General features: G+C 48.0%; 1 protein-coding gene across 3 annotated transcripts in view; it reads right to left on the reverse strand.

The window, feature by feature from the left end:
- Positions 1-4159, reverse strand: part of AGAP1 (ArfGAP with GTPase domain, ankyrin repeat and PH domain 1) — a 402392-nt gene extending 398233 nt beyond the window's left edge. The window contains exons 1-3 of one of the 3 annotated variants that reach the window (XM_088467750.1): positions 2825-4158; positions 2473-2526; positions 2145-2341 (exon numbers count right to left, since the gene is read on the reverse strand). In XM_088467750.1, the coding sequence (XP_088323876.1) occupies positions 2145-2307 (163 nt within the window). In that variant the 5' untranslated portion in view covers positions 2308-2341; positions 2473-2526; positions 2825-4158. Of the gene's footprint in view, positions 1-2144 lie in introns of all 3 variants that reach the window. The other 2 variants (XM_088467751.1, XM_088467753.1) reach the window with 2 other exon arrangements.
- Between the last annotated feature and the right edge of the window lie 8475 nt (positions 4160-12634).

Here is a 12634-nt window from a genome sequence, read left to right on the forward strand (position 1 = left end):
CACCATAACAGTTAAGGTTTAAAGGATAGCCATGCTTGACCACAGGTGAGTTAATTAACCACTTGTGATCAACCATGGATATCTCTAAAGGCCCCCATACATCAACAATCTGAAAACCACAATTGAACAATTTGAAGATTTATTGCCCGATTTTAGGATTTCCCAATCTAGCAATCTGCGACCATACATTACAGATCTGCCAATCTTGAAAGGCTCATCATGTCCATACACTAGCAATCTATAGCCAAAATCCATCTGTGAATTCCAACATGTTGGACAACCTGATTTAACAATTCCAATCACTTTTTGGTTGCAATCTGCGATCTGTGAAACCCATACATTGCAGATTTTATAGGGATGTGCAGGCTCGGTTCTACTCGGTTCCGTTCGGTTCTTTTTACCGAATCTTATTGGCTATCCAAAACTCGTGACAGCTGAAACCCAATAAGATCCGGTAAAAAGAACCGAACGGAACCGAGTAGAACCGAGCCTGCACATCCCTAATTTTTATACACAATCAATAGCAGGTTTCAGAATTGCCAGGTTTTGGTGCTTTGAGGACAGTTATTGGGAGACCTCTGACCTAGGCAGAAAAACTAGCCAGTCACTGGACCCTCTGGACTTGTGTGGGATCAACCTCAGACCTTACTAAGCAATCCTGTCAGTTGCCAATTGGCCAGACCGATACAAATTGGCACTGTGTGTAGGGAAAAACTGGTTAAGGGTCCATTAGTTTTGTGACTGAGTGGAATGACCAGTCCTGTAGGTGCGTCCGCAGCTTTACAAATAATGCTCTCCTCAATTCATTTTAATTGAGCCAAAACAGCCCTCTAGTTAAAGTTTACACAACTGGTTTAGAAAATGCCTGTATTATTTATAGGTGTACCCGTCCCCTACACACAGCAATGGCGTGGGAGCCAAGTTATCGGAGATAATAATCTCTCTGTCAGTGCCCTAGGAAATAGTGAATTGATATTTTGCATCCACACAAAATGGTACCTTCACCAAACGGCAGCCAAGGAGGCTAAGCTTTAACAGTACCTGGAGAATTACAAGTTGTAGGTCTGGCTAAGCTGTGGCTCTCCAGCTGTTATGAAACTACAAGTCCCAGCATACCCTCCCACCAATCACCTGGTAAAGCATGCTGGACTTGTAGTTTCACTACAGCTAGGGAGCCACGGGTAGGTAGGCCGGCTCTATGGAGTCACCTTTCAAGTAAAGCAAATAATTTGGTTTAAGAGGTGCAGTACATGACTTCCTATCTCTTTAGTAAAATGGCTGAAGGATTGGGCCATGCCGTAACCCATGTAATATGGACATTATTCCCAGCTACAATCACCTAACACATGTTCGTTAAATGGTGGGATAAATACAAAGTAACATTTCAACCCATGTAAGTGAAAACAAAAGGAGGTAAAATGGGAATGGAATACTAAGCAGCAAATCAGTGATTTCTATTATATGCATGACCATGCTCTGGATAATGGGGGTTTACAGCAAATATTTACAGCCAACTGCATTCCACTGTTCCTATTATAGCATACAAAGCATTATTCACACAGTTCATACTTTTTATGGAATTGTTCTTTTAACAATGAGCAGATGGGGGTGTCTTCTGAGGAAACACATGGGATATTAGAGCATCCCTAGTACAGACACCAGCCTAAACCCAGCCGTAGGACTGAAGCATTACTGCAGAGTCTGTGCACTATGTGCTAGCTCCTTTTCGGTAAACCAGTGGTTATAATCAATTGGCTGTGGCAATATAATGTGCACCATACACTCAGTAAAACGCCCTGCAAATACAATCATTTCTCTTGGGAGTTGGGGGGTCACCTGGCTAACTGAGTAGGATCACACATTAATAGATTTCATTACACTGTACTGAACATTGATCAGCTACAAGCCCAACTGGCAGTGAGAGAGTTAAAAAAGCAAAGTGCTTACTGCACTAACAGCCCAAACTGTGCGCACCATTACGTTGTCAATATTTGGGCTTATTGGGTATAGACATAATTGGTTCCAATAAAAAACTGTGTCTTCTTCAGATGGAAGCACACACAACACACACTGTACAATGAAGTATTCCAATGCGTCAGGACAGCGACCCAGGTGCACCAAACACAAAGCATTGGGAATCTTACCTTCTATGGCTATGACATGCTCACGGATCTGGTTCTGTAGGCCGGGATCATCGAGCCGCTCCAAGAGTTCATATATAGAGTATATATTGGGATGCACAGATTCAAACCGTTGGATTTCAGCCCGAATGGCTGCCGAGTTGGCCAATTGCTGCTGGTAGTTCATCCTTCCAGGATGGGGAGGGCCTCACATATCCAGCCTGGAGGGGGGGGGGTGCAATGTAATATATGTAGGATAGATATAGAATAGAATGGAAAGGGCCAGGGCGATAGGATGGGGTACACTATTATGATCAGCAAAGAATATAGAAGAAAATGTGGATATACTCACACATCAAAGTTGGGAGGTTAATGTGGGACAGAAGGAAAATAGAGATAATAAAATCTAAAAGAACAAGAAAAAAAAATAAGAATAGATGAATCTGCAAGTCAGTAAATAGTGTCTGTAAATAAGGTCAGTAAAATATACCTGGCAGTGAGGAGGGATCAATGATTGTTATAATTTAAATGGGACCATGCTTAATTAATAGGGACATGCTGTATACTGAGTGACATGGTTGTAGGGACATGAATCACTTATAATGAGGCAGAATATTATGATAGTTTATTGACATGTCTGATTGGCAGATGAAAGATCAGTAAATAGCAGACCTGGCAAGTGATGCACATGAGATAACAATTACCTGCTAGGGAGGATGTGGCTCAGAATATTTGGGCTGGTGCTGCAAAATGCCTATACTGATGCAGAAAGAGAAAACGAAGAGGACCTATAGGAATGAGAGCATGTGGTTCAAAATGGGACTGATTTCATGAATGGCATAGTGACTAAAGGGAACAAAATTGAGGAGGTGACCTGATGAAAGGCAGGAGGGAGGGCAGGTTGACCGGAGTGGGGTCATCTGATGGAGAGCACGGTGCATCAAATGGGGGATGCGAATGAATGGAGCTAGAAGAGACTATACAGAGAGTGACTGATGTAGGGAAGGCGAGTATAGAGGGGGAACAGTGTGTTTGGAAAGTAGTGGAAGGGAAGTGTTCAGAGGGGGATCTAATGGAATGCAGGGTTCACAGAGGGTGTTCTGATGGGAGTCAGGTTGTACTGGGGGGTGAGCTGATGGGAGTCAGGGTGCACCGGGGGGGTGAGCTGATGGGAGTCAGGGTGCACCGGGGGGGTGAGCTGATGGGAGTCAGGGTGCACCGGGGGGGGTGAGCTGATGGGAGTCAGGGTGCACCTGGGGGGGGTGAGCTGATGGGAATCAGGGTGCACCGGGGGGGTGAGCTGATGGGAGTCAGGGTGTACTGGGGGGTGAGCTGATGGGAGTCAGGGTGCACTGGGGGGTGAGCCCATGGAGGACAGGGTGATCTGGGGGGGGACTGATGGAAGACAGGGTGTACTGGGAGGGGAACAGGGTGTGTTGGGGGTGAGCTGATGGGGGTCAGGGTGTAATTGGGGTGATATGATGGAGGACAGGGTGTACTGGAGGGGGAACAGGGTGTATTGGGGGTTAGCTGATGGAGGACAGGGTGTACTGGAGGGGGAACAGGGTGTATTGGGAGTGAGCTGATGGAGGTCAGGGTGTAATTGGGGTGATATGATGGAGGACAGGGTGTACTGGAGGGGGAACAGGGTGTATTGGGGGTGAACTGATGGAGGACAGGGTGTACTGGAGGTGAGCTGATGGAGGACAGGGTGTACTGGGGTGAGCAGATGGAGGTCAGGGTGTAATGGGGGTGATCTGATGAAGGACAGGGTGTACTGGGGGCTGCAGCCGGCAGTAGGACGCAGTCCCGATCTCTAGCTTTCTCCCATGCTGCCACCAAGCACCGTGTATCCGTCACCCTGCGCCCTCTCTGTCTTCAATGAGGCTCCAGTGCCGTCTTCCCAGCTCTCTCGTTCTATCTCCCACAGGTCGGTGCCCCGATCCCGCTGCTGCTGCTGTGTTTTCCTTTCTTCCTCCGTGAGAGTCTCTTCCCTTCTCTCCTCCTCCTTCTCCTCCTCACAGCAGCAGCCGCTCCTTCCTGTCTCCTCCCCCGGCCTCCTGCATCACACAGAGCCGGCCGGGGTCTCCTGCACCATCCTCATCCTACCCTGCTCCTGCTGGGCCATCATTCCCCCACTGTCTGCAGCCCGCAGCTCAGGGGGTCTCACCCTAAAGCACATTACACAATGATGCACCTCGCAGATCTATATACACTACTCTGTGCTATACACACCTCTATGGGTTTGCACTTGCAGCCACCATTGCTGGAAGGAGTACATGGCTGCAGCAGGTGTTTGCGCTGCAAAAGAATGACTGGATTTGGCCAAGTGATGATTGCAGAGCGCTGTGTGTCTGAGAGTGATCACCAGCGGATGGTGGGGGGTATGTGATGATTGCAGAGCACTGTTGGGGCATAGTCGCTGTTGTCACCAGCGGATGGTGGGGGGCATGTGATGATTGCAGAGCACTGTTGGGCATAGTCGCTCTTGTCACCAGCGGATGGTGGGGGGCATGTGATGATTGCAGAGCACTGTTGGGGCATAGTCGCTCTGGTCACCAGTGGGTGGTGGGGCATGTGATGATTGCAGAACACTGTTGGGGCATAGTCTCTCTGGTCACCAGTGGGTGGTGTGGCATGTGATGATTGCAGAGCACTGTTGGGGCATAGAATCTCAGGGTACCAGTGGGTGGTGGGGCATGTGATGATTGCAGAGCACTGTTGGGGCATAGTCTCTCAGGGCACCAGTGGGTGGTGGGAGGCATGTGATGATTGCAGAGCACTGTTGGGGTATAGTCTCTCTGGTCACCAGTGGGTGGTGGGGCATGTGATAATTGCAGAGCACTGTTGGGGCATAGTCTCTGGTCACCAGTGGGTAGTGGGGCATGTGATGATTGCAGAGCACTGTTGGGGCATAGTCTCTCTGGTCACCAGTGGGTGGTGGGGTATGTGATGATTGCAGAGCACTGTTGGGGCATAGTCTCTCAGGGCACCAGTGGGTGGTGGGGCATGTGATGATTGCAGAGCACTGTTGGGGCATAGTCTCTGGTCACCAGTGGGTAGTGGGGCATGTGATGATTGCAGAGCACTGTTGGGGCATAGTCTCTCTGGTCACCAGTGGGTGGTGGGGCATGTGATAATTGCAGAGCACTGTTGGGGCATAGTCTCTGGTCACCAGTGGGTGGTGGGGCATGTGATGATTGCAGAGCACTGTTGGGGCATAGTCTCTGGTCACCAGTGGGTGGTGGGGCAAGTGATTATTGCGGAGCACTATTGGGGCATGGTAACTAGTGTGGGGGGGGGAGTGATTGCAGGGCACTGTTGGGGCATAGTCTCTCTGGTCACTAGTGGGGGGGGAGTGATTGCAGAGCACTGTTGGGGCATAGTCTCTCTGGTCACTAGTGGGAAGTGGGACAAGTGATGATTGCAGAGCACTTTTATTGTAGAGTCTGGTCAGTCACTAGTGGAAGGTGGGACAAGTGATCATTGCAGAGCACTGTTATTGTAGAGTCTCTGGTCACTAGTGGGAAGTGGGACAAGTGATGATTGCAGAGCACTTTTATTGTAGAGTCTGGTCAGTCACTAGTGGAAGGTGGTACAAGTGATCATTGCAGAGCACTGTTATTGTAGCGTCTCTGGTCACTAGTGGGAAGTGGGACAAGTGATGATTGCAGAGCACTGTTGGGGCATAGTCTCTCTGGTCACTAGTGGGTGGTGGTTTGGGGAGGGGCAAGGAGATGTACTTTTTGCTTTCTAATGCATTGCACCGTGTGGTGCCTTTACCTGCAGAGCCCTTATGTATTATACACGCAGCTTCTGTGGCCTGAGCCCCTTCTGCAAACAGCACACCCACTGCTCTTCCTGCGCGCTACATCTTTTTCTATGGACTGAGCATGGCCACTCACTCTCCCTGTGAGGGTCTGTGCAGGCTGTCTATGGCAGATCATGTAGAATGCATTGTCTGTATGAGCTATATGCATGCTGTATGCAGTGCCTCATCAGGTACTACTGGCTCAGGCTCTGCAATTGAATCACCTCATACATGCCACTAAGCGCCACTGTCAGGCAGCGGGGAAGAGCTGCGCTTGTCATGTATGACACAGCCCACGCGTGATACTCATTCACTAGTGATTTCCATCCCCTGCAGCTTCCCGCTGCTGCTGCTGATTCACCTCATTCAGCAGCACATTACCTCGCAGCAATGTATATTATTACTGCCACGCCCCGTACCTTGTTCTCTGCGCTGCCATTGGCTGTTTCTATTTGCTTCTCCGTAAACGCACACTAGCGGCTTGTACATGTGACCAAGCACGTGGCGCGGCCACAGAGGATCATGGGAGTTGTAGTTTCGTCTGTAACCGCAAGCCTAGGTAACCTGTGGCTCGCCTACCCCTAAGGAACTACAAGTCCCGATGCAGCGCTAAAGAGCCTTCTCATTTCACCTTCAAATGATTTACCTGTATCGTCGTCTCAGTCACGTGAAGTAATTATTGATACACAAGTACTGGAGTATATGTATCAAGCAGGGAATAGCGTGGAGATGTGGACCAGTGGAGAATTTGCCCATAGCAACCAATCAGCTGTAAAGTAGCATTTATCAAGTACAGTCTATAAAATAATAGGTAGGAGCTGATTGGTTGCTATGGGCAACATGTCCACTTCTCCACACTATTCACTTCTAGATACATAAACCCCACTGAGAGTTATTCTTCTCTGTCTACTTATACAGCTATAAATAATAGTTGCACCAAGCATAAGTCTGCTCAGTGACAGTCCCTACAAGGCTATATATATCGGCGGACACAATTCTTGTCTATCAAATAACACTTGGGGGAATACCCTCAAATATTAAGTATCACCCCCAATGTACCATGGACGGACTGCAGAAGATGTCTCCATATCTGCGGCGGTCCCTCCATTTCCAACAGCAGCCGCAGCCCACAGCGGTATCTATGGGAGCGGCAAAGCTGTCAGATTTACCAAGCTTCAGAATGCAAATCATAAAGGAGATTGACCCCGGCAGCTAGATGGCGATTGCCCGCAGTAGCCTATGGTCTACACTTCGTAAAGTTTTTAGGCCCCCGCTGCTGTCCGCTCCAACATGCACCCACCTACATCTGTGCAGCTAGACGAAATAGAAAGTAAAGCATACCTCCCAACTGTCCTGCATCCAGTGGGACAGTCGCGTTTTTCTGGGACAGTCCCGCTGTCCCACCCGCGGGCCCAGTGTCCCGCGGTGGGGGCGAAGTTGGGGAGAGCACAAACCGCTGGTGTGCAGGAGGAGAACAGATGCCGTGCGCATGCGCACGGCATCTGTTCTCATGTGTGCGGACTGCCTGGGGGCTTGTGCTGGGCATGCCCCCAAAGTGACGAAAACAGGGGAAGCCGCGAGGCTCCGCCCCATTTTCAATAGGATCCACCCCTTTTCTGTAAGCCAAGCCCCGACCTGTCCCTCCTTATGATGTCAAAATGTTGGGAGGTATGGTAAAGTGATCGCTTCCAGTGTTATTAATATTACAGAGCCTCTGTCCCGGCAACTCAGTAATAAAGCATTTGGGTGCATAGCGTTCCTTATTGCTGCAAATTGAGCTGGCCGCATACATTAAGAAATATTCCCCATGGTGTCTGTTTATTAAACGTGCCACGCAGATTTGCCACTTTCATGAAAATTAGGCGGTCAGCCATAGGGATGCCCATCCACCCTTGATAGTTAATACCCATCCATGGTCTGACACTGGTAGTAAATAGTTTTACAATTGATGGATGTTCACTGATGTTGAACATCGGCCACCGAGGTGCAAAATGGGACGATGACTGCAGTATATGTATGTTCACTTCAGCTACAGTCTGCACCTGTACAACTGGGGGACATGAATGGTTCATTCATCAACGGTTTCCTCCTGGTGGTTAAAAGCCATTGATGTGTAACCCATCAATAGTAACCCCTAGTCAGACAAAGGTAACTTCAACAAGTCCTTACTTGTTCTATGTGATAAGCCCAGAGGGTAAGGGAAAGGGGGAGACCCAAGCACTGGTGATAGCACTGACATAAATGGTGGTGTGACATAACTGATAATAGAAAAATGGAAGAAGAGGAAGTATTCTCTGTGTTGGGGGCACTAGATCCTATTATTTGTAATTAAAACATAACTTTTATTAGGACTGCATTAAAAAAAATATCATTAGACAGAGGGCCTGATTCAGACCCGCTCGCAAGCGCTGAGCGCTCGCAAGCGGGTCGATGGTGCCCTAGTGCGCATGCGCACGACGGAGGGAGCTCCGTCATGCGCATGCGCGAGACCCGTATAGCGTCAGCCAAGCTGTCGCTATGGGTCTCGCACCAAGGGGGCGTGCTGTCGATGGTGATTGACAGCATGCCCCCTTTGGTGGGCGTGCCGGGGGCGTGGCTGCCCAGACGGAGGCGTTCCCATGGGAACGCCTACCGTCTGGGTCCAGCCCCACTGACATCACTAGTGATGTCAGTGGGAGTGGTTTTGGCTCTGACAGAGCCAAAAGCACTCCAGGGCTTGCGGCAGCGAGACCCTACCGCAGAGTCTCGATGCAAGCCCGATGGTCGCGATGGTCTTGACCATCACGACCATCATTTTGGCCGCTCGCATAAGCTGTGGGTGGTCACCCACAGCTATGCGAGCGGCCAGGAGGCCGCTCCATTTTTGGGTAGGAGGGCCTGATTCAGAGCGAGCGCTCTGGTCAGAGCGTCCGGCTCTGAATCAGGCCCAGAACTCAATCATGTAAAGTTATAAACATGAGCCCTTATACAGGTAAAGAGAATATTTAATAATCTCTTGGTGAATAAATTAATGGCAATATTAAACAGAAATCTCTGTTATATGGGGAAAGGGCCTAATTCAGAGATGAGCGCAATGGCGATTACGTAAGCAGATCAAGCGATTGTTTACCATTGCACGTGCGCTGCGTTCACATTTCGATTACAGACGCACTTCGAGATACATCGCACAGTGATTGACAGGTCGTCAGCGTTTGGGGGTGGTGACGCGGCGTGTGGCAGAAAAACGCAGGCGTGCCTGTCCGTTTAAACGCCGTTACATGGGCGTGCATACATTAGCCACTGCGAGCGCATACGCCACATGACAGCCCTTTGCGTGAGGGGAGAGCTCACGAGTCTGCGCTGGTCAAGATGGCCCCGATGTGCGTCGATGGTACCAATATTTAAGCAGGTGAGAAGACAGCAGTGGGCGTATTTATGCTCAAGTGATCTTTGCAGACATTAGCATATTTTCGCAGCTGTGTTGCGTATGAAAATGCAGCTGCGATCGCTTTAGCGTCCATCTCTGTGTTAGGCCCAAAATCTCCTTAAGAAGTAGTTAATCATTATTAGGGAATTATCCCAAATCTTTTACTACACAACAATGTCAGAAAATACCCCTTTTCCAATGCTGCAATAACCTGGGTCTACCCAGGTCGCAGCTCAGTGTAAAAGGGTCCCTGAAAATAAAGTGACCCGGGAATCCAACCCGAGTAGCTACCAGAGTCGGACCCAGGATGGACCCGGGTAATGGTGCAGTGTAAACGGTGCGACCCGGGTTATACGACCTGGGTCATGCCTAAAATTAGCTGATTGGTGGTTGTTGAGCAGTCACCTCCCACTTTTTATGACCTCACACATTTAGAAAGGCAGACCCGGGTTCAGTGTGAATGGGGCTGACCTGGGAACAACCCAGATCAAAGGTGCAGTGTAAACGGGGTCTGGCCTGGGTTGGAACCATGGGTCTCATTCAGACCCGCTCGCAAGCGGGTCGATGGTACCCAAATGCGCATGCCCACGACGGAGGGAGCTCCGTCGTGCGCATGCGCGAGACCCGCATAGCGACAGCCAAGCTGTCGCTCCGGGTCTCGCACCAAAGGGGGCGTGCTGTCGATGGTGAGTGACAGCACGCCCCCTTTGGTGGGCGTGCCGATGGCGTGGCTGCCAGACGGAGGCGTTCCCATGGGAACGCCTACCGTCTGGGGCCGGCCCCACTGACATCACTAGTGATGTCAGTGGGAGTGATCTTGGCTCTGCAACCATCATCATGGACGCTCGCATAAGCTGTGGGTGGTAACCCACAGCTATGCGAGCGTCCAAAAGGCCGCTCCAAATTTAAATAGGACGGCCCTGATTCAGAGCGAGCGCTCTGGTCAGAGCGTCCGGCTCTGAATCAGGGCCCATGTCCAAAAACCCAGGTCGGACCCAGGTTTTTGATGGAAAATGGGCAAAATTGCATGGAAGGTAAAGGAGTACTGTGCAAATTGCAAGGGACCAGTTCACTTGAAGAATAGATATAATAATTGTGCTCATGGGTTTACATAGTGAAAAAGGTCCATGGTATTAGTACCTGTCAAAACAATACAGTGCAATTTGCATAAGTAAACCCCAGGGATAAAGAGAATGTTTTGAATTACGAAAGCAATCCAACTATATCCAGGGATCACATGAGCTTTGGTGTCAAACAATGGCGTACATGTCACTTAAAAAAGTGGTACATACCTATTAAGGGGCATATTCAATTAGATGCGAAAAGTCCCATACTTTTCGCATGCCGGACTTTTCACCGACATCGCTGGTTTTCCAATGCGAAAAAGTATAGCGCGCGTCCCCGCTTATCCCCGTATTATATTAGAAATCGTTGAAAACGGCACCCGGCGAAACGCAAACAGGCAAAGAGTGCTGTCAGATTTGGTGAAATTAGCCTGACACCCCCAAAAGATGCACTAACATTGAGGATCATGGTAGATGCCCCCGAATGGACCTGCTGAAGCTATTTGGGGTACTTAAATGCTCTCATTAGCGTCTTTGCACAAGTGGTGAAGAATAGCATTTAGCAGGCTTTTTTGTGAAAATAACTAGTCTCAGCAAATTTGGGGTACATGAAAATGGGTGCAAGTATGGTTAAAAATCGCAAAAGTGAGGTTTTAAATAACGTGAAAAACGCACCTTCAGCAAGCACCTGCAATAAAAAAAACTCCCCCATACTTGCAGACCTCCCCAAAGTTTATTTCGCTAGTTTTTAAGTTTGTACCCCAACTTTTTACTTTTTCGCCCCCTTTTTCAAAGTAATTTTTTGGGGTGTTATTTTAATTTCTTTTAGAATTTTTTTGATGCAGTTATCCTTTGGGGACCTGTCCTAAGTGTTCCCCCACCTTTGCACCCCAAAACCACAATTCTGCACTTTTTTTTTCGACAGCTATTCATAGGCAAAACTTTTCCGCCGTGTACATTGCATTATGTTTTCGCACCGTTGAAAAGTCGCAACAATTGAATACGGGGATAAGTTTTTCGTAGAAAATGGCTTTTTGCGCTAATTGAATGCAGCCCTAAGTGTGAAAAATGCGCAAATTGAGGTATATATTCAAATAGCTCAAAATACAGTGGAATTCAAATTTGCTTGACGTACTGTAGACAGAATAATACAAATTAGGTGAGTATCTACCACTCTCACACCTGAGGATATGGACAATAAGATGACTTCTGCTTTGTTTCAACCCATAAAATAAGATGAACCTGATAGAAGTAGCCCAGGTTTAGATTAGGTAAAATCAATGAGAGTGTTAGGAAAAAGATTTGTGTATGAGTAAAAATGATAAGGAAAGAATTCAAGCATTAAATGCTGCTGCCTGCTGTGTATTACTTAACATGGTTCACATTGTTCTATGACTATGTGATGTTTTGGGTGCCCCCTGGTGGCAAAAAATTAAACACGACTCAGGTTAGCCACAGTTTGTCATTGCAGTATCCAAGGGCTTGTTGTAATTCTGTCTGTAACACAGACGTAGGTAACCTGTGGCTTGCCTTCCCCTAAGCACCTGCAATTCCAATGTAACATCTCAGTCAGGAGAAACTTATTGAAACACAGTACATGCTGTGAGTTATTCTTCTCTGCACTTTTCCGGTCTCCTTATACAGATATAAATAATGACTGCACCAAGCATAAGTCTCCTCAGTGATAGCCCTACAACAGTTCCTACAAGACAATATATTGGGTGTTCCTACAAGGCTATATATATATATATATATATATATATATATATATACAGTGAAGTCCATAAATATTGGGACATTGACAGAATTTTCATATTTTGTCCTCCATTCACCACTACAATGGCTTTGAAATGAAACAAACAAGATGTGATTTAGCTGCAGACTTTCAGATTTAATTTGAGGGTAATTACATCCAAATCAGGTGAACGGTGTAGGAATTACAACTGTTTCTATATGTGCCTCCCACTTTTTAAGGGGCCAAAAGTAATGGGACAAACTAAACAATCCTAAATCTAACTTTCACTTTTTAATACTTTGTTGCAAATCCTTTGCAGGCAATTACAGCTTGAAGTCTGGAGCGCATAGACATCACCAGACGTTGGGTTTCATCCCTGGTGATGCTCTGCCAGGCCTCTACTGCAAATGTCTTCAGTTCCTGCTTGTTCTTGGGGCATTTTCCCTTCAGTTTTGTCTTCATCAAGTGAAATGCATGCTCAATCGGATTCAGGTCAGG

Source organism: Taudactylus pleione, unplaced genomic scaffold (assembly GCF_031769625.1).
Source record: "Taudactylus pleione unplaced genomic scaffold, aTauple2 ptg000074l, whole genome shotgun sequence".
NCBI lineage: Eukaryota > Metazoa > Chordata > Amphibia > Anura > Myobatrachidae > Taudactylus > Taudactylus pleione.